General features: G+C 41.0%; 3 protein-coding genes across 3 annotated transcripts in view; 2 read left to right on the forward strand and 1 right to left on the reverse strand.

Annotated features, from left to right (window-relative positions):
* The window catches only part of tnfaip8l3 (tumor necrosis factor, alpha-induced protein 8-like 3), a 17,230-nt gene extending 12,759 nt beyond the window's left edge, over nt 1-4,471 (forward strand). The window contains exon 2 of the mRNA XM_079736839.1: nt 2,759-4,471. Coding sequence (XP_079592965.1) covers nt 2,759-3,321 — 563 coding nt within the window. The 3' untranslated portion in view covers nt 3,322-4,471. The remainder of the gene's footprint in view (nt 1-2,758) is intronic.
* Nucleotides 4,472-6,992: 2,521 nt separating this feature from the next.
* On the reverse strand, nt 6,993-10,523 carry slc39a1 (solute carrier family 39 member 1). The gene is made up of 4 exons (XM_079736106.1): nt 10,184-10,523; nt 9,822-9,952; nt 9,236-9,544; nt 6,993-8,403 (listed from the first exon to the last, which is right to left on the reverse strand). Exons 1-4 carry the CDS (start codon nt 10,296-10,298, stop codon nt 8,050-8,052), a joined length of 909 nt encoding a protein of 302 aa, XP_079592232.1. The 5' UTR covers nt 10,299-10,523; the 3' UTR covers nt 6,993-8,049.
* Nucleotides 10,524-14,614: 4,091 nt separating this feature from the next.
* On the forward strand, nt 14,615-22,223 carry tdp1 (tyrosyl-DNA phosphodiesterase 1). Its single transcript, XM_079736430.1, has 16 exons — nt 14,615-14,701; nt 15,042-15,704; nt 15,870-15,913; nt 15,999-16,054; nt 16,276-16,372; nt 16,977-17,011; nt 17,206-17,298; nt 17,760-17,930; nt 18,400-18,478; nt 18,571-18,747; nt 19,134-19,182; nt 19,606-19,672; nt 20,098-20,205; nt 20,317-20,419; nt 21,625-21,730; nt 22,027-22,223. Exons 2-16 carry the CDS (start codon nt 15,044-15,046, stop codon nt 22,098-22,100), a joined length of 1,920 nt encoding a protein of 639 aa, XP_079592556.1. The 5' UTR covers nt 14,615-14,701; nt 15,042-15,043; the 3' UTR covers nt 22,101-22,223.
* The last annotated feature ends 42 nt before the right edge of the window (nt 22,224-22,265 follow it).

Raw genomic sequence — 22,265 nt, forward strand, 5'->3', positions numbered from 1 at the left:
ATTTTGAAACATTTTGCGATGAAAATAAATGTGTCTCACACCATCGGTGGGTGGTTGGCCAACCCCATAGGCTTTTAAGGCTCCATGTTGGTGCCAGATTCAAATAGCCTCCCCTTTTTTTGTTTTCCTAATTTGGAAAACACAAGGCTGTATTGATGCTGCTCACCTTAATGCACGGGACATGGCGCTATCTACCATCTGTGAATATATCAGAACAAAGAGCTCATACAGGGAACCAGCCAGAGAACAAGAAAGAAAGAGTGTTAAACCAACGGTTAAATACACAGTTTTTATTTTCTAATATCAAGTCAATAGCTCTCTATATTAAAAATGTGTCCGTGGGCTATCGTGTGCTATTTTGGCACTTATCAAACTGTTCAATCAGGCTATTTTAAGCCAGCCGGTCTATCAGCCTGTTGTTTTTCAAAATGGATATCGGAAACTATAGAAAAATAATGTTGTTATACAGCAACATTCAAAAATATCACCTTTCAAGAAGTATAAGTTACGTCTATGGTCCCATGAATCTTTTTCCTTTGTAATTGAAACATGTCATTTGATTAACCAGCCCTTATCTACAACGATGCTCGCAATTCTAATGTTAAACACAATGAGCTTCCTAGTGGCTGATGCAAATAGATGCTACAAGGAAAGCAGCCCATAAAACCACCCAATTACAGTTGCCTCAGTGTGTCCATCAGTTCAAAGCAGGCAGGCCTTTGCAGTGGTGCAGTGGAGATGTTTAGAGGGCACATATAGCAAACCGTACAATGCAACACATGGAATATTAATTAATGATAAATTTCAACATAGACATATTTAGATATCTACTGAGGTGTTTTCAGTTGCTTATTACTCAATTGAGGATTCATTCAACAGATTACAGAGACTAACAGATAAGGGCCCTACCTCCCTAGTTGGTTTGTAAATGCCACAGCTGGCTTATTATCTGTACATGAAAAGTAATTTTGCTTTAAACCACAACTCAAAATGCCTCTCATGTTGAATTGTGATGAAATGTCAGTCGTTTCGAGGGGGCTAGGGTTTCCCTTTTATTTATTTTTCCACAATGGATTCACATAAATAAAGATGAAGGGACAAAGAGAGAGACGGGGGGGGGGGGGTTATAGAAAGAGGATGACAGCATGGTTACTGCATAGTCACATAGCTGTCTACTTTTAGTATAAGTAAGCAGGTGGTCCTTTTCTTTTGATTCCAGACTGTTACTGAGCCCCCGCTGAGTGTAGCCCACTGGGTATGGTCCGTCTATCTGTCTGTCTGTCTGTCTGTCCGTCTGTCTGTCTGTCTGTCTGTCTGTCTGTCTGTCTGTCTGTCTGTCTGTCTGTCTGTCTGTCTGTCTGTCTGTCTGTCTGTCTGTCTGTCTGTCTGTCTGTCTTCCATTCATCCACCTATCCATCGACACATCTATCCTTTCCTGTAATTGTGCAGGGACAAACTGAAAATAACGAAGCTAATATCTTCCCTTGAGCTTTGGTCATCATAGCCGTTATCTGTTGTGTAATTTCTAGCTGGGTGGTGTCTAAAATAAACCAATTCCCTGTGTTCTTGTCCTCGTCTGTCTTCTCCTCCTCCTCCTCCTCCTCTGCACTGTAAGACGCGTGTTTACCCTGCTGGCAGCGAACGCTGCAAAAGACACTCACAGCCGCTCTTTGATGTCCCTGCTCTTTGTGAATTCGGGCCAGTGAGGCTACTGTGGTCGTTTGTGGCGTAATGGGACGGTGTACCAGGGGGGCAGGCAGATCCACACACAGGCACAGTCGACTCACTTATCGTTGAGAATAGCGCGTGCAGCCTACAGCTGTTTGATGTTACCCAGACGGCCGGGCGTTTCTTCGGTAGCTCATGCCGCCAACACACCCAGCCTCCGCCCTTCTCCCACACAATGTGGTTAGCTTCCAAGTGAGGGAAGTGGAGGACTTTTGGCTTCGCTCATGTTCTAACCTTTATAGATCCAATAACATGGTCTCCTTTTTATGATTTTTAAATGGCGTTTATCATCACAGAGTTCCTTCCCTCCAGAGGAAACACTGAAAGCCACAATTTGGTTATATTTTGTATAACCAAATGTTTTTTTGTGTGTGTGCTTTTTGTATTGCTAGTATACGTAGTAGAAGTAGAAGGCTAGAAACAGAAGGAAACCGGACTAACCCGCTTAATTCAAAATCCTGTCCATTAAATGTGATCAACGAATGAAGAGGGAAAGCATTACATCTCGGCAAACATACAAGATTCTGATAAATTGACGAGGCGTTTCATCAGCCTGGGGCTGAGGGACTGCCCTGACTCATCTCTTCCTTTCCCTTCATCTGTTTGTTTAAAGTAATAAACACACATTACTGATTCACAATCTGTTGGACTAACCAAAACATTTCCTCCCTCTCCCCATTCCTCCCTACATTTCTCCATTTTCTCAATCTGCATGGCTCCATCTTTAAATCTCTTATTTCCCTTCTGTTTATCTGTCTCTATATCTATGTCTGTTCCCTCTCCCTACATCGCTCATGCTCCATCTCCCTATCTTTTTCGGCCCTCACTTCATCTCTCTCTCACTTTCTTTTCATCTTTCTCCATCTCTCTATTTCTCAATTTAACAAAAAGAAAAACCTTATTCGCATGAAACAAAAACATGTGTGTATTGTATTGTATTGTATTGGGTTATCTCTCTCCTATTTAATCTCCTTTTCTATCTCTCTACATGTCTCTCTCTCACTGTATCTCTCTCTCCGTCTCTTTGCAGGCCAGGAGAGCTTCAACTCACGGTCCCTGGCCATGCAGGCCCAGAAGAAGATCCTCAGCAAGATGGCCACCATGGCCGTGGCCAACCTGCTGACGGATGACACCAGCAGTGAGATCCTGGACGAGCTCTATAAGGCCAGCCGCGAGTTCACCAAGAGCAAGAAGGAGGCCCACAAGATCATCAAGGATGTCATCAAGATCGCCCTGAAGATAGGCGTCCTCTATCGCAACCACCAGTTCAACCCGGACGAGCTGGACACGGTGGAGCGCTTCAAGAAGAAGATGAACCAAGCGGCCATGACGGCGGTGAGCTTCTACGAGGTGGAGTACACGTTCGACCGGAATATTCTGTCGGAGCTCCTGCTGGAATGCAGGGACCTGCTCCACTCGCTGGTGGAGCAGCACCTGACGGCGCGATCGCACGCCCGCATCGACCACGTCTTCAACCACTTCGCCCATGGTGACTTCCTGGCCGAGCTGTATGGCGACGGCGAGGAGTACAGACTGAACCTCCGGAAGATCTGCCTGGGCGTTAACAAACTGCTGGACGAAGGAACACTTTAACCTCCTCCCAGCTCTTTCACACTGAGCCTTCTCCAGCGCTCTGCTTCTGTTTCCCCCTCTGTGGGTCTTCTAGTTATTGTCGTTGTAAAATGTGCAGTTTCCACTCTCTACTCAACCTTGTCTTTCCCATCAATCCTGTATTCCCCACCTAAACCATTTACAAACATGTCTCTCACCAGGCTCTCTCCTCTCTTATTTTCACCAATCTCCTGTATTTCGTCCTTCTCTTCCCACCACCATAGTCTGTTCATTATGTTGTTCCCTTGAATCCAGTTGCATCCATTGCTAATGGATTGGTGTTGTGCCTGTCTAAGAGGACTTTAGACTTTCTGAATGCCGACCCAGGATTCCAAAGTAGAAGTCCTGCCATGTTTTAGCTCCACCCTTGCACAGAGACTGCTTATTGTACTCAAACGTCGTACTTGTGGGTTGTGCCAAAAAGCTCATCAAGATGGGTGAGCGCGAGAGGTCTTTTACTTTGTGAACCTGGAGGTCCGATTTCTACAAGCCTGTACCACAGATCTCCTCAGTTTGCCTTATGTGCTTAATGTACTTCCTTGTGTTACTCAACATGCATTCTCTCCAGATTGCTGTGTCAGTATCTTCCAAGCATGACGCTGAATGGTTTAGACAAAATCAACGTGGAAGTGTAAACAATTCTCTCACAGATTGCCATTATAAATGATTCAAACAAATCGTGATGTTTATAGATAAGGCCAAACAAATTAAATTCCATAAATGTGTAATTGTACGATGTAATAGTGCTGTAAAATAAGTAAGAAATACAATTTGTCTAGTAGATGTTTAGTTCAAACCGTAGCGTCCCTGTATGACTTGAATCTCTGAATTAGCCTTTGGTTGGGGGGGAAATTGCATTTTGTATCTGAGTCTTTAGGGATGTGTTGCCTGCCATCTTTCCTCCTTTGTATATGTATTTGTGTGTGTGTGTGTGTGTGTGTATGTTGGTGTGTGTGTGTGTGTGTGTGTGTGTGTGTGTGTGTGTGTGTGTGTGTGTGTGTGTGTGTGTGTGTGTGTGCGTGTGTGTGGGGAAAAAGAGCGGGGGAGATTTTTGAGGTATTTTATGTCTGTGTATATCTTCTCTGCAAGAGTGTACCTCTTTTGTCTTTTATTAAAGATTCCATGTAAATGAGTGAAAGTAGTCACGTATTCTTCTAACCTCTCAAGGTCTGTTGATATGCATACCACTTTGAAAAAAGAAAGTAAGCCTTATTGTGTCTTGAGAACTTAGTGCAAATAAATGACTTTTGCATTCCAATTCAAAACCAAACCAAAGTAGTACTATATTTTTTGGTCCACCCGTCCATGTATGTTGTGTCTACTCTATATATGATTGCGTATACAGAGCCCGTCACTCTGTCTTCTGGTGGGTCCAGATTGAGGCACTCAGGACATCGGGGGGAACTCACATTGTCCTCCAGTGGTCCGCTGATGCTCAGAAGCCTTGTGTTTGAAAATAAACATATATTTGGGAGTATAATACAAATATGGACAAAGTATCATCTGAAAATGCTCTGGATTCATCTGAACGATCCAAACATTAAAAATGCATGATTGCACTGATTTATGTTGGCTAGACATTTCGAATCGGCATAGGAAATCTCTAAATAGTAATTCCTAGTCCATGAGCTCCAAGTGGGTCCATTTTTTCGGTTGTTTACAACAGAGAGGAATAACAATGCTGATAGAGCTTAGGAAACAGTCAGGGTAAGACATAGAACAGTCAGACCACCTAGTGGCCAAGTGGCCATTAACATTCAAATGCTCTCTTAAATCAGGTTGGATACGCTCACATACATCAATTCATCCTGTGTTTAGGCTGGAATTGTGGTGTTTGTTTTGCATAGAAAGGAACTTTACGAAAATCTCTCTCTGTACATCGTAAATAGTGTAGCTTAGATTTTTTGCTCCGTTCTTTTTACTCTGCTTCTTCGCTCTAGCTCCTGGTGAATGGATTATGAAGTTGATCCCTTCCACACAGATTGCATTAATGACACGGAATAGGAATGGGTTAAGGGGCTTAGAGAGAGACCACCCTTATAAGGAGACAGAGAGAGAGACAGGGAGAGAGAGAGTCAGACAGAGAGACACAAAGTTAGAGATAGGCATACAGACAGAGAGACAAAGAGAGCAAGAGAGAGAGAGAAAGAGAGAGAGAGGGAGGGAGGGAGAGCCACAAAACCACATCTGCTGCATGTTTTAGATTATAATAATCTAAAACATATAATAATATAAAAAAGTCACACAATCCAGGAATTATTACATTTTAGTCCATTTTTTTATATTAAGCATGGGCTCATCTTAGTATAAAGGAGGAAAAGTGGGAATTGTCACCACCTTGTGGTAACATTCTATAATTCCTCTTAAAGTCAGCTGCTAATTTCTATGTTGGCACACTTGGAAGTACTGAAAACCAAATAGACCTACATTTAATTTTGGTACAAAGAGAGGCCAGTGTTTTGGTCTACGTAGGCTGATTGTCAATTACAGAAACGGATGGAAATATAATGTAAAACCCACTGCTGGTTATGTCTGGTGTTATGTTACTGTTATGAGAAGACACGGAACCTTTCTAAATAAACCTTGAGGCAGTTGATAACCATTTGGAGTGGAACATGCTTCACCATGTGATGACACCAATGGTTTAAAAGTGTTTTATGTACCTATAAAATAAACATCAGTTATACCCTTTGCTTTAACTTTCTCCAAATCCCTCTAGATTATTGGTAGGCTAATATAACATCCCTGGAATAATCTTTAAATCACTAGGTTAACATTTGAAATACGACGATTTTGAAGCCACGGAGGGACATCATTTAGTTATACGCCCATCAGCCAAGGTTTATGGTTTCAGGTGACTGAAGTGTGTTGGCAGAATATAAAGAGAAAGCGAAATAACCTATTTTGAGAGCACATTTTATATCTTGGGAAGGTCGGTTAATGGAGGTTAATTTAAGATGTAAAAAAACATAAAATGGTACTAGGCTAATAGTCAGGGAAATTATACATATATCAACAAGAATAAACATAACTATTGAATAACAATATCTCAAATATTAAAAGACTGTCTGTGTCTACATAATTTTGCAGTAGAAGCCTCACAGTTGAACCAATTCACTACATAAAATTTGGTGATTTATAGTTTTAGCAAAATATCCATGTAGCTAGTAGCATTGTGTTGCTGGTCTCTTCGATTAACCCCAAGAGACCTCAAGCTATATTTCCAAATAACAGGTTTGTGGTTTAAGCAAAAATAAAGAAATATTACTGAACTAAGTCATCCTCGAAAGTTATGTTACTAAGCTGGCCATGCCATTCTCAGCTCTCGACCTCTGCTTGTCCACGGATTCTGGGATAATAGTGTTAATGGATTTTAAATTTGCAGAAGCAGTTGCCGTGTGTTTTGCTGTCTTGTGAACTGCTAGTATGAGTTAACAGAGCTATGAAACGAAGAGTGGTGCAAGTTTGTGTAAATGCTGTGTTTTGGCTCAGAGAGCAGCGATGAGCCTCTAGCCATGCCTAATACCTGGTGGATCTTGTGTTTTCTTGATAGAAAATGCATATACACAATGCTGATTTAATATTAGAATAATGTTTACAAGACAACAGCAAGGTTTTTTGTAAATGTGTTATATTTTACATCAAGTCAAAACTATTTAAGGCACCATGAAGTCATTTTTTGTAAATTTTCACATTACAGTCACATATTTTCGTAATTCGTACATTGAATGTGATAATTTTTCTTGGTATCAGGCTTATGTTTTTCAAGGATTCAAACATATCTATAATGAGGTAGACCTTAAATGTCTAAGGCTATCAAACAAGTCTTGTCTAGAATTCTGTTCAACATTAAATGTACGTAGTAATGTAATGTACTCTTCGATATCCATTGAATAAACATAGTTACTGGATTATAGTAATTACACAATGCATACAACACTTACATCAGGTATGAAGATATATTAAAGACAGTTATAAGATCAATTGTACCTAACTGTTAGGAATTATTTGGCGATTACAAGTTTAACCTGTTATTTATAAGGTTTATTTGTCCAAAAGCAGAGTATTGCTTTAGTATTGTGAAGAGTGGGGTCTAGATTGTATTATAATCACAATGCTAATCATCATACCTAACAGACCCATCACATTTCTCGTAAATTATAACGAACACTTGCTGATTACAAGGCCAGTTATCACGCTATGTTCTCAGTAAAGGCTAAGCATTTAAAGCCAACACCTCAGTCATCATTACAACTCAATCAGGGAACAAATAGTGCTTTAGCTGGAATCAAATACCTATCTTTTCCCTTTGAAATAGGGTAAAAATAATTTGTAAACAATTCAGCAATGGAAGTATTGACTTAAGGGACAAACATTAACACGATGCAATAAAAAAAGTCAGTGACAGCCCTTTGTTATCAGTAGTTATACCAGTCTTGTCAAAGGTCAGGCACAATAGTGGAGGACAAAAGCATGAAAGCAGTAATACCTAGGCCTCTTTGCTCTTTTGTTAGCCCAGTCAATCCAGACATTATCATTACGATTCGGAAATACATAAAATCTAAACAAAACTGCATCCTCATGAAATGAGAACCTACATTTAAAATATAAGAAAGCTAAAATAGACACTACACCTCTTTCTCTTGATCAACTCTAGGCAGCCTGGCACAGAGTGGAGACTGAGTGGAGACTGAGCAACACGATTCACCGCTAGTCCAGGAAGGTGAGTGCTGCCATGGTGCTGAAGCCCAGCAGGATGAAGAGGACCTTAAGAAGCTGCCTCTCAGGGGAGTTGAGCTCGTGCGGGAGGATCTCCATGAAGGTGATGTAGACGAAGGTGCCCGCGGCCAGGCCCTCCAGGACGGCCTGGATCAGAGCGCCCGACGTCAGCGCCGCCTCCGTCAGGCCGATGCCGACGGCGATGCCCAGCGGCGACATCGCGGCGAACACGCAAATGTAGGCGGCCACCCACGCCGGACGCACGGCGCTCTGCACCAGCTTCACAGACAGGCTGAACACGATGATGCTCTTGTGCACCAGGATGGCAATGCAGATCTCCAAGACCTAGATAGATTAGACAAGCTCACATCAATCGTGTGGCCGCTACCAATTGTTGTGCTGGAGATACACTAATGCATTGGGACTGCCTGGTTGGACTGTAAATGCTGAAGTGTTATCTTCTTGTCAATTATCTTTGTTTTCTTAAATAAATCAATTCCACATGCGCTAGTGTGGGACACTTGGTCAGCGTGGGAAGTTAGAATCCCCACAGGAAGTGGGAGACATGAGGACGCCATGGAAAGATGGACATGGTGCAAAATGATAAGCATTTATTATGACGCCATAATAAACATCCAAATTGGATCCAATGAAGGGGACTAGTTTTTACAATGTAAAGCTTTCAGGCAGTCCCCCCCACTGCATCAGCAGTTCACTTTAAGTAACGTGGGAAAGCACAAAGAGAGTCATATGATCGGCAGAAAGAGAAAAAAAGCTGTTGCGGGAATAATTTACTTCACTGAATTCTCAGTGACCCATAAGTGGAAGTGAGAGTTGACTCGTGAGTTCAACGCTAGTCCTACCTAGTCGAGAACCGGGGTAAAGGCTAAGTTCTGCTTTCACTGGTGACATGAAGATATCATGACGCCACACAATTAATCACAGATCTGGTGGACTTACTCGCGCAACGCACCATTTAACATCATCCACAATTTGAAACGCAAAAAAATAGAATGCAAACATGACGCCGTTCCACGCTAATAAATATTGCAATATTAATGGAACGCCATACGAAAAGCCACTGCTGGGTCTGACTGAAGCTATGGATGGCCACTATTATTCAGTCAACACAGCGAACTCTGATGAGGATGAGACATGTGTGCTGACTACTCCTTACCTTGGAGTCAGTCCTCTGCAGGCCTATGGCAAGGCCCTCGAATACGGAGTGAAATGAGAGAGAGAGGAAGAGCATGAAGGAGCGGAAGGAGGAGTGGGCTTGGAAGTCCACATGCATGTGGGGACCACTGGCCTCCAGGTCCTGGGCCGAGGAGTGCCCGTGCCCAGTATCCCGCCCGTTTGCGGGAATGAGGAGAGCCCTCTCCTCATGGTCACCATGGGCATGTTGGCAGTCAAGTACAATTCTCTCCAAAATGAGGACCAAGAAGAAGCCTGAGGCTATGATAAATTCCGGGAGGGGGAAGCCGATCTGTTTGGGCAGAAATGTTTGAACAGGTTGTTAAACTTTCAACAACAGGAGATAACGGGGTAGAACACGATGTTTGTCCTACAATGATTGACTAAACACTTTGTTTGTTTCACATCGCATCAACACATTTGCCGAATTTCAAATAAACGATTCCACATAAAAGACCAATGTGGTCGTGTAGTGTGTGTCCACAGCCATCCGTGGTCATATTTTGACTCCAAAGAAATGTTTGTGACATACATGACCATATGGAGCTCAGGAGGACATGTAACGTTACCTGTAATCCCTGAGCATCCAGCTCAGTGTTGATGTCTCCCAAGTAGTCTGGAATAATATCGAGCAGACATGCTGCCAGGAACACCCCTCCAGCAAAACAGCTGATTAAACTCAGAACCACTCGGTGGGTTCCTGGGGAGGCAAAAATCAATATTTCAATATAAAAAAAAATAGCATAATAGGCATTTGATCAGTGCAATCAATAACATACATCTTTTTGTAAGGATTTCTAATGTCAGTCATAAATTATTGCCTTTTAGAAGTGACCAAAATTCATTTGTCAGTTGGGAGGAGAGGCTACTGGAGCTCAAACTTTAATGAAAAAATTCAAAAAAAAAAAAAAACATGAAGTGTTGAACCTACCTGTACCATTCCCGTTCCTGAACCATTTCAGCCGAGCAGGGATAAATCCAAATAAAAGAGTTAAAAATAGTAAAGCAACGAGAGCTCCGACTTTCACCTGCAGTAGATATTCCATTTCTCTGGTGCAGTCAGCTGTGTCATCTAAAAGATCACAGTCGTATTTTCAGCCCGTATACCCATGTCAGTCTTGAAGAGAATGATAACCATCTCGTTGTGTTGGGTCACGAGTTTGTGGTTTGGATGTCAGCAGGGAAACAGGAAGAACACGCCAGATTAAAAACCAAGGAGGGTATATATACATTTGACCTGCCCTGCAGCTATGACTGAGACGACATATGACTGCAACTCTTAAAACCTCTTGTTATGCTTCTGCCTCTTCTTCAGGGGTTTACGTACAGACAAAATGATGCATTAGCGCCACCACTAATCGTGGACCTATTAAAGAACTGTCACTAATGAGCAGTGACAAGAGTACGGACTTCTTCATTCGTTTATTTGCGGGCAACAAACCAACGTTAAAGGTGCAGAGCGCCACCTATAATGCAGGAGTGGGAATCACAATAGCTTTACAACTACTTGATATACTGCTCCTGATTGATCAACTTAAATATAAGTTATATAAGTAATATATTATGCCGGCTTCTTCTCATCATGTGTCACATATTGGGCAATTTAATAAACATTTTCAAATTTTTCTTTCTCATTACAATGTGTACACTTACCATTATCCCTGTCCCCCACTAATAATATATACCATATACCTGTATGATCAAGCCTATATTCATTACTATTTTCTTCCTGCTTAATTTTACCTAACATTATCTGTTGAAAACATTTTTTGGATACAAATTCCTTTCTGTTTCAACACTAGATTACTTTTCTCCTCTGCCATAGGTTATCAATAAATATATTGTTATTTAAGCCTTTCTTGGCATTCCTACCTGCACAATTGTTACCCTCTTCCCTACATGAGCTTGTGTCCAGCCAAATCTATCCCAAACCTGAGGATTCTCATTAAGCTTTAACAAATTTGCTGCAGATTCCGAGCAAGTACCCTATCTGGCATAACCAGCTCCTTTAATCCAGGTTTTCTTCTTCTATAGTCGTTTCATCTTCTAATATTCATGTCAATATTTATCTGAGGGAACACCTGATGATGAGCAATGTCCCCTGATGATGGGACATTGCTTTTTTTAACGTTTTTAAAAACATATTATTGATTTTCTTTGGGTTTTCTAGAGTCTTTCTATGTGGACTGATAAATAGTTAGTTAGTAGAATCGTCTGGGCAGATTTCCAAATAATTCCCTTATTGAGAATATGCATCATGTTTATCTGGTGTGCTGCTTCTATTCAAGCCTAGCACCTTTCGGATGACCTGCCTACAAGTGTTGGAACAAATCATGAAAGAAATTACACAATAAGACTACAACCAGAACTGATCGAGATCAATACCTCAGTCGAAAAATTGAAGGTGTGTCTGTTGTGTGTAAAGAACTCTGCAGGCATCATGTCACTACAAAATTCTAATCAGCCGGTGATTAAAAAAATACTCAACAGTCACTTCTGCCACAACTATGATTGCTTTTCTTTTAATGTTCACATGGATTTATATATCAGTTTTGGTAGAGGAAGAAAAGGTTTGGGGAAGATTGAGCCTCCTGAGGTCATACAGATCCACCAGAAACAGAGTAAAGGAGGCATTTTGTACTTTATCTTTTTATTTTCCGACATTATCTTTGTTTGTCTCTTTATTGATAACATGATATTAATTATCCTGTTTGTTTGAATATAAGAGATGGAACTGCATCAGTGACATGTCTGTACATTCTGTTTGAAGTGTTAAGAGTCTCATTGTTTTTCAGAGCCCAAATATGTCTCGTTCATTCGTATTTGAATGAAGTGATTAATCTCTATCACTGAGGGAAGTCATTGAAAAGCATGTAAGAGGATAGTTTGATAGGAGCATAAACTGGGAGGGAAACTGGACCAACTTTTGTTGAGTCTGAAGGTTAGGTGTTACTCACTATATTACAGCAGGATACTGCAGTCAACTCTGATTCAGGATTTATCATACAATTTAATGACTTAGATATGTATAGGTTGATTGCTATCTGTCTGTGAACACGTGCAGTTACATTTTTTATTGAATAAGTTCCATAAAAGACAAAATGCAAATGTTAAATGTAAAAAATGTCAAATGTCTAATGTTTTGTAGCCTAATCCTACTGGGATTAGCATTTTGATACTACCGTAAACATTACAACTGTGAAGTGTATTGAGAGGGGACCCCGGCCATCAACAGTAGGCTTGAATGACAGTTTCTCCAAAACGAATGGTTACGAACAGGCACCTTTTCAACGAGCACTGCACTAGTGAGGGTAAAGGTCCAGTGTGTAATAGTTACACTAGTGGAGAGTGCAACCAACTGAATCTCCTCACCCCTCCCTTCCCCACGCCTATGGTGGCCTGTACTGGCCTGTATTGCCAGATTCTTAGTCTGAGGTCGTCCGGGTTGGACACAATAGCAAACATACTGTGATCAAGTGAAAGGTAACAAGGAGTATTTCTCTGTAGGGATCCGTTCCATGATTGCATAATATAATGTGTCAGGTGATGTCAGTGCAGGGGAAAACAAGCACTTCAGAAGACTCACATTGAAGGGCGTTTTTGCCCAAATGGATTATATTCCATCCTTTTTCGCAGAATATGGCTCCAGTGTTGTCGCTCAATACTGGAAAAATCTCAAAAATCGTTCTCTGCATTAGTCCCTTGGATCCAAAATGCTTGGAATATAGGCTTCAGGGTGAAAATCCTGGACTTTTCCTTAAATAATCAATATCAAACTTCTAGAAATCCATTTTTGTGTACGGAATACCATGATAAGGAAAATTAACATTAACATTATTAGTACTGGTGTCTCAACATAAATTTCTCAACATTTCATCATCAAATCTGGTCTCAAGTTGTGATAACCGAAAACCTTTTGCTGTTGCCAAATTCACAGATTAGCTGAAGTGTGTTTAATCTTATAGTAGTGGTCTAATAAGGTCTACTTAAATTGCTTTTGGGTGTACTGCATCCGGTATAGGTATCTGTGCACAGTGCACTGGTTCTGCCTCATCAGGTCTAGATATTTCACTTATCGGTGTGGTACTACTCAGTTTCGCTTTCTGTTTAATGCTTTTTGTTTTGTTTCCTCAAACTCTCTGAGCATTAGTTCAGTATTTCACCTCTTGTGCTTGCTTCAGAACTTTTCCTTCCTCGGCCGCACTACATATTCCACCACAGTTATTTTAGCATCTTCACCATTTACCAATCTAAGGCTTTCCTGGTTCGGGATAATAATTTAACGTTGTATAGAGTCTCCTCCTTTTATTTGATCAAGACCTCTTCCTGACAAATTTGCGGTTCCTTAGTAGGGGCTCACAGAACCGCATTTATAAAAGATTCCATTTTACAATTGTTAACAAGTTGATGAAAATTATTGTTTTTTTCTGGATTGCATTTTCATTGGCTCAGACAATTGTTATTTTATTGTGATTAAAATACTTATCTTTCATCTTAATATCACCCTGCAACTTTCAAATCAATTATTCTGTTAATATCCTTTTTAACGACTTGGAGGAATATAGTATAATATTAACTACTAACTGTTATAATAGCACTATTAACTGTTTATGCTGTGAAAATGCTTGCCTTTTTGTCTTGTGTACTCTTCAATCACTTACAATTATTATATTTTCAATAGCTTAGTTTAACTTATTTGTTTATTATTTGTCATTGACAATGTTAAAAGCATTAGTCTCAATAAGAAGAGATGCATTGTCCCAAATGACAGCATCTTGCTAATTTCCATCCACTGTCCCAGGGCTGGTAAACAAAACATTACAATATTCAGGTTAGAGTACAACACACACGTACACACACACAAACACACACACACACGCACACACACACATACACACACGCACGCACACACACACACACACACACACACACACACACACACACACACACGCACACACACACACACACACACACACACACACACACACACACACACACACACACATACAACAACACATTCACAGCCTGTAGCCCCCTACTGTAATAGTGAGGCACGATTATATTTGATTATAAAAAAAAAATCCATCATTGCCTCCATTCTGTGAAATCAACTTATTTCAGCAAATCTCATGCATAGTGAGGCCGAGACCTAAAATTGTGTTAATGGATATTAAGTCTTTCAGTATATGAATAAATATTTAAATATCAATTATTTAATGTGATTTGCGTCCGTTGAGCCCAAGGACAAGCTGCCTATGCAGCCTTTATAACTGCTGTAATGAAACATTTCCGCCACAGAGGGCGCTTGCAAGCCAAAGACGCCAAGAATTACAGATGATCCAACCGTAGAAATAGAGGAGAAACAACGTGAACACAACACAAAGCACCGTTCATGTTCAGCCTTCAAATGTTCGTTTTTTCTTGCAGTTTTATTCGAGGAAAATAAACGGTAAATAGTTAATAATATTTGATTGAGTCTTGCAGTCTCTGACGATAGCATTGCTATCGACAGAGAACATATAGTGTTGGGTAGGTGTTTACTTCAATAATTAGTTTCGGAACTTGAAGAGTGTTACAATTTCTATGAATGTTTTCATTGATTGCAGTCAAAAAGGCTTGGAAATACCACGCATGAATGGCGTTGCATAGCATTTGAGTTCATTCCGAAGACTTCTCGCAATGCAGTAGTGGAGCGTGTGGGCGTGTCTCAAGTATTCCCGGGCGATCTTGTTATGTTGTGTTCACGCGCTCAATACAACAAATTTGATATTTTGTTTTTTCCTTGCCAGAAATGTCTCAGAACAGTCTTCATGGCAAGTGGGCTGTCTCCAGCAGTGATGATGACGACGGCGAGGAACTCCCTTCATTCAAGACGGAATCATCAGCTCACCCGACCGGAGTGACGGACAGCTACCAAAACACCCATCCGTCCGTCTCATACCAGAGCTCCAATCAGATTTACCACGCCCCCTTGTCCCCTGATACAGTCACAGAGGTGAAGGATGAACCTGATGATTCCTCCCATTTCCCAGGGTTGAAACCTGATGTGAAAGCAGAAGCAGATGTGAAGCCAGTTTGTCCAAACGCAGCACGCGACAGCCAGTCAAATCCAGGGAAGTATGAATCACCTCTCAGTGGAAAGAGGAAAAAGGACCAGGATGACTCTGGCTGGGCTCTCTCTGATAGTGACGGTGATGATGATGATGCTGTGGGTGTTGGCAATAAGGCCAACAATCCAACCAGCTGGCGTGCTCCGAGCCCCAAAGCCAAGAAACCGAAGGTGGAGATAATCGAGCGGCCCCCTAGTCCCTACGGCCGTCAGTACTACATCGAGGAGACAGATGATTTCTTTGAAACCCACGTGCCATGTCTTAATGACACATACAGGTTTTACCTCAACAAGGTGACCGGGCTCGACAAGAAGTACAACACTGGTGCTTTGCATATCAGAGGTGAGAGGTGGGCGTCTAGTCTGGTTTAGAGTAGGACAAGTTTGATTAGTCTTATCCACTTTAAATGTTCCCTGATGGTTCAGAAGAGTTTTGGTTGTTGTATGTTTGTCATGCATCAGTTGTTGTTGTTTTTTGCTTAATCAATCAAATCGTTACACCATTTAGATATCCTCTCACCCCTGTTCGGGACATTAAAGGAATCCGTTCAGGTGAGAAATCGACTAATTTGCCTACACCTTCTTGGTCTTTGGTCTTTCCCTGCAGTTTACATGTAACCTTGCTTCTTCCTCGCAGTTCAACTACTGTTTTGATATTCCCTGGATGGTCGAGCAGTATTCACCAGAGTTCCAGTAAGGTCTAGAAATGCATGCACTCGTCTTTGTCTTCTTCTTTATTTTATCTTTACGTTTTGTACAACTGCTAGTCCTTTATCTTAAGAAAGAATTTGCTGATGCTGTATAATCATTTTCATTATTTGTTTATAATAATCAATAGATGCACTATATAATAATACATAGCCTCAGACAAACAGCCCAAGTCCATTGTTGAATGAAGTATGCTGTGCTTCCAGGGATCTGCCAGTGCTAATCGTCCACGGGGACAAGAGGGAAGCCAAAGCTCGACTGCTGAAGCAGGCACAGCCCTTCCCACACGTGCGCTTCTGCCAGGTACCCCTCAGACACAGAACCCCACAAACACCCAGAACACCTAGAAACCATGTACACACAGAACCCAGTGATACAACAAACATTAAAGACAGAGACCACAGGCACACAGAATAGCACGGACACACAGAATGTTTAGGGTTAGGGTTAGGGTTAACCCTAGAAACCATGCCTGTGTTTGTAGGGTTAGAAACACGGCCATGGATTCATGCGCGTGTTCATGGCACATAAAACCAGTAAAGCTTATGAGTTTATAGGCTAATATCACACACGCACGCACCAAAGCAGCGAACACACACACAGGATTGGTGTTTAGGGTTTTTATGGCTCTGTATGTAAGTTAAATGTTGTCGTTATCATAGCCAGCTAGGGCATTTCTAAGTATTGATTGATCGTCCATGTTGCCTCATCAGCTAATGTTAGAATTCCTAACAACCATGTTTTTGTTTTGGACAGAGTTAACACACTAACATAAGTTATGTGAAGAATGTCTATTTTAAAGGCATTATATACAAATATGTCTATCTATATCGATATCTATATCACGTAAACCATGTATATATGCATATACATTGACAGATATATTTTTTGCCACTTTGTTTTTCAGGCCAAGCTGGATATTGCTTTTGGTACTCACCACACGTAAGGGCTGATCCCTCCTAATAGAACCTGTACAACAAGCAAATAAATATGGATATGAAATATGAATAGACAATGTTCTTTGAAACTATAATGGGTAAAAAAGTATATATGGGCAAGTATGTGTTCCCAGTGCAAGTTACACTTGTTATACTAGTTGACAAAAGTGGGCGATGCATCCTGTGATGTTGCCGCAGGAAGATGATGCTGCTGTGGTACGAGGAAGGTTTCAGGGTCGTCATAACAACGTCCAACCTCATCAGAGCAGACTGGTACCAGAAAACACAGGGGTGAGTCGGTACTGGTAAGCCTTCTGCTATGATCACATTTACTTTTCACTTTCCAGCAATTGATGTTTCCTGTCGAAGAATTATGTTTTAGGAAGGAGCTGCAGCTGGGAACGATTAGAGGATTGAAACAAAACAGGCCCCATCTATGTACTCACTTATTCTACAGACCCTTCATTTACAGATGGCTCTTATAATTCACAAGTCAAAATTTTGTATAAGAAAATATAGGTCATGGAATGCTTGAATTTCCGGCGTCCTCAACATCACAAATAACATTGTGATTACGATATACATATGAAATATACATATAGATAAAAAATAACAATAAAGAGAAGTGAGAGAATAAATATATTTATAGAATAGTGAAAATGGCATGGTATTAAAACTCTTATTAGATATCCCCTGATCCAGAAATTATGACGGCTGAATATGTACTGCTTGGTTTGTGTTTTTGCTGCTAGGTTGTGGCTGAGTCCTCTGTTTCCACGGTTACCAGACGGAAGTCCGTCCAGTGATGGCGAGTCTCCCACCCTCTTTAAGAAGGACCTGCTGGAGTACCTGGCCTCATACCGGGCACCAGAACTCGGAGAATGGATCCAACGCATCAGAGAGCATGACCTCTCCGAGACCAGGTGACATACAAACACACACCATATAATGGTCATTCTTGAACGGGAATTAACGGATGAAAAACTCTAAGCTACTGTGTTCTTTTATGTTTAAAGTCCTTGGTAACCCATATTTGTAATTCGCTTCAATTTAGGTTTGTTTAAGTGTTGTTGGTGTCCAGTTAGCATAGTCATAGTGAATATAAATGTTTTCAAGTCAACGATACACACCTTTTTAAATAAAGACCATTTTGGATGTTATTAATTGATGTCTACAAACATCTACAATTAGGAGTAAACTATTACCTAATTGACCAATGGCTCTAATCATAAGAGACCAATCACAGAGTAATCAACTTTTTGATTAGCACAGTAGTACACTAAACTTAGGAAGATAAGTCTACAACCCTTGCCCTGTTTTTCAATTAATGCAGATAATAAGTGTGTGTGTGGGTGTATGTGTGAATGTGCGTGCGTGTGTGTGATTGGTCAGGGTGTATCTGATTGGCTCCACTCCAGGCAGGTATCTAGGCGACGACATGGATCGTTGGGGTCACCTGAGACTCAGAAAGGTAAAAACACTTCTTCGACTCACTTTTCTCTCCCTGCTCTATTTATCATGCCCCTTCTTCTTTTGTTATTTGGAATATTTTTTCCTCTCCAGCTTTTATATGATCATTCGATTCCGGTTCCCGATGATGAAATCTGGCCAGTGATCGGCCAGTTCTCTAGTATTGGATCCATGGGATTGGATAAGACCAAGTGGCTGGCAGGGGAGTTCCAGCGGACCCTCACCACACTCGGGAGGTCTTCTGTCCGCCAAGACCCCCCCATTCACCTGGTATGGTGTGCTAGTTTCCCTTTGCGTTGAGATTCTTTTATAATATACATATATATGGCCTCCTATAATCTAACTACAGGGTGAATGTGTTTTTAAATAATTATAATTGTAGCTACACAGCAGTTCTGCCTTTTCATAATAATCTCATAACCTTGATGGCCCATGTGTTGCATATGTAATAATAATTGCTTTGAATTAATGATTCATGTTTTTTTATATATTCTCAAAAAATGACTGTATGACTGATGTACTCCTGTATCAGTTACTGCATATCTAAGTTCCATGTAATATTTTCTAAATAAAACCCATTCACTACAGTGCTGAAATAGGTGCTGGATCCGTCATATCAATAAAGTAGTGAGTGCCTGTTGTGTGATGTCTTGCAGGTGTACCCATCTGTTGATGACGTCAGGAATAGTCTTGAGGGATACCCTGGTAAGTTGAGCATAAACTTACACTCACACAGAAGTCTGTTAACATTCAGAGTTTTTAAGTGGCAATGTGATCTAAGTAGCCACTGAGATACACATCCCTTCTGTTTGCATCCTAGTTGGCAAAGGCTTACACAAAATATTTACCATTTGTTAACATTAACAGTTTAGTTCAACAGCCGGGACCTTTTTAACACACTGCCAATAATATTTAACATTTGTGTCATTTAAGGTTGATATCTCAATGTTTTGCATGGTAGATTGAGATAGGTAGAGTACAAATGTAGTTTTTAGTTGTATTTATGTGGTTCATGCATCATACTATTGCTTAACAACATTTTGTTTACTGCTTTCTCTCTAAATGGCTTGCTTAGTTTCATTGACTCAGAGAGGATATGGATTGACTGTCATTACGTGTGTCCACCAGCGGGGGGCTCCCTCCCTTACAGCATCCAGGTAGCAGAGAAGCAGCTTTGGCTCCACTCCTACTTCCAGTAAGTCTAGTCCAGGGTTTTCTTCCAATCTCTACCCACAATTTCTCTAAACCCCCAACCACTCACACTGTGTCTTTCACCACATGGGTAAGTAGGATGTGTGAACATGTGTCTATCAGCTAAAGGCGTGTGTGTGTGTGTGTGTGTGTGTGTGTGTGTGTGTGTGTGTGTGTGTGTGTGTGTGTGTGTGTGTGTGTGTGTGTGTGTGTGTGTGCGTCATCCGCCCCTTGTCCACCCCAATGACGTCAACATGAGATGCTGTCCATTCTGCTCGGTTGAGAAATGGTCTCCCATATATACACTGGTGTGTCATGTGTATGGCATTATTGAGTTAAAACGAATTCATAATTAATTTTAACAGCTAATTCCGTAAAGTCAAACTTGTGATTGTGTGTGCGTGTGTGTGTCTGTGTGTGTGTGAGCAGCAGGTGGAAGGCTGATACGACAGGGCGGAGTCAGGCAATGCCACACATCAAGCTCTACATGCGAGCCTCTCCAGACTTCACAAAGCTAGCCTGGTTCCTCATCACCAGGTACGCCAACATGGCCGACTGCCATGTTGTTGCTACAAACTGGTGTTCAGCTATTCCCGTGGGGCTGTTTATTATCCTTGTTTAACGTGTGTGTGGTGTGTGTTTCTTCAGCGCTAACCTCTCTAAGGCTGCATGGGGAAACCTGGAGAAGAACAACAGCCAGGTCATGGTCCGTTCCTATGAACTGGGAGTCCTCTACCTCCCTTCTGCCTTTGTAAGACACACACACACACACACACACACACACACACACACACACACACACACACACACACACACACACACACACACACACACACACACACACACACACATCCATGACAGGCTTCAGATGACTACATTTTATAACATAAACAGAGCAGTGATGGACATAAACATACAACCTATTCAGACTTCTTTGGTAGCATTACCCTAACTTTCCCATTAGTGCCATTGCATTGCCAGACTGAGGGGTAAAAACAAAAAAGAGAGAAAAAAGGATGAGGAATAGAAGCAATATGCATAAATAACTTTCTTAATGAGATTGTATGTAATTTCTGCTGCTAGCACAATAACACAAGATGTAGTTAGATGACATTATGAAGTTGGATGGGAATATAGGAGTCGTAATATGCAACCGCATGGCCACCAGTGAATATCTATCTGAAACGACACAGACAAGATTATGTATTAAAGTTTTATTCACTTCACGTTTAGTCATGTTTATTCACGTTATGTCATGTTCGTACACATTCATACAGCTATAATGGACGTCACATTATACGTTATAATGTTACGTAACATTATAACGTAACGTTTACTTTCTACCTTACTATTAGATGAGTCATGTACATATACAGCTGTATAAATTAAATCATGGGCTTTTTTTCCATGGTCAAAACAAAGGGAAATGACTGAAGGGGGATGTACATTGTTGTACCGTGATGTTACTGTACGCATTAGCTTGACTAGCGCATCCTAGTAAGCTAGATTGATATTGAAATATATCAATAAAGTAGATTCCCCCTGGCTTACTGTTAGGAGGATAGACGTCATTGACATGCAACCAACTTGAATGCCACCAAACGTAAAGAACTGTTATCTTGACTAAAACAATGGATTTATCTGGGTTTGACCATCGTTGGACACACGTTATAGCTTTAATTTGTACAATTTTTATTAGAATAATGGACTCTCTGTTGTGTGCACACAGTTAATAAGTTGGCTTCAGCAGATAATTGCAATCATTGGGAAACTTCTCATTCATTTAAGACATGCCAGATTGATCGGACAGTTGGATTGCCCTTGAGAACAAACTTATTAAGTGATCAATACACAGAAAGCATTGAATGTTAATTATATATATATATATATATATATAGAGGGAATTATATATGTATATATTTCACAAGCGTCACATAGATCTTTCTCTACTGGCAGGACATGGCATTCTTTCCTATCCAGAAGAATCCTTTTCCAGCCACCTCCTCCTCCAAGGCGTTTCCTGTGCCCATCGATTTGCCTCCTCAACCCTACCTTAAAACAGGTCTGCAGCTCTCCCTCTGTCTCTCTTCCTCTGTCTGTCACTTCCTCCGTCCGCCTGTTTGCCTTCAGTGTGTTTGTATCTTTCTTTTCATATTGTGTTTTTGTACATGTTGTCCATGTGACTTACTATGTTTAATTATTCTTAAACATGCTATACATTGTATGTAAGAGCACATGTGAATTGCATTTGTTAATTGTGTGCAAGTTTCTTTCGGTTTCGTTTTGTGTGTGTGTGTGTATTGTTTACGTTTTTAAGTATTGTATTTTGTTGGTAAACACGTTGCTCTCTGTTCTCAGACCAGCCATGGATCTGGAACATTCCACACAATCAGGCTCCCGACACGCACGGAAACATCTGGGTCCCCTCCTAAATCGGTCCCTGAGGGCCCACACACACACACACACACACACACACACACACACACACACACACACACACACACACACACACACACACACACACACACACACACACACACACACACACACACACAAGCAATGAGACTGAGGCAAAGGTGCTACAAAGGCTAAGCGTC

This window comes from Pollachius pollachius (assembly GCF_949987615.1).
Source record: "Pollachius pollachius genome assembly, chromosome: 5".
NCBI classification, from domain to species: domain Eukaryota; kingdom Metazoa; phylum Chordata; class Actinopteri; order Gadiformes; family Gadidae; genus Pollachius; species Pollachius pollachius.

Bases quoted from the DNA above. Each gene is read 5' to 3' on its own strand.
- tdp1 (XM_079736430.1), top strand. From the start codon at position 15,044: ATGTCTCAGAACAGTCTTCATGGCAAGTGGGCTGTCTCCAGCAGTGAT. The intron at 16,055-16,275 runs GTAAGGTCTAGA...CTGTGCTTCCAG, and splicing joins CAGTATTCACCAGAGTTCCA to GGATCTGCCAGTGCTAATCG. The intron at 20,420-21,624 runs GTAAGACACACA...CTCTACTGGCAG, and splicing joins TCTACCTCCCTTCTGCCTTT to GACATGGCATTCTTTCCTAT.
- slc39a1 (XM_079736106.1), bottom strand. From the start codon at position 10,298: ATGGAATATCTACTGCAGGTGAAAGTCGGAGCTCTCGTTGCTTTACTA. The intron at 9,953-10,183 runs GTAGGTTCAACA...TTGCCTCCCCAG, and splicing joins CAGGAACGGGAATGGTACAG to GAACCCACCGAGTGGTTCTG. The intron at 9,545-9,821 runs GTAACGTTACAT...CTGCCCAAACAG, and splicing joins TGGATGCTCAGGGATTACAG to ATCGGCTTCCCCCTCCCGGA.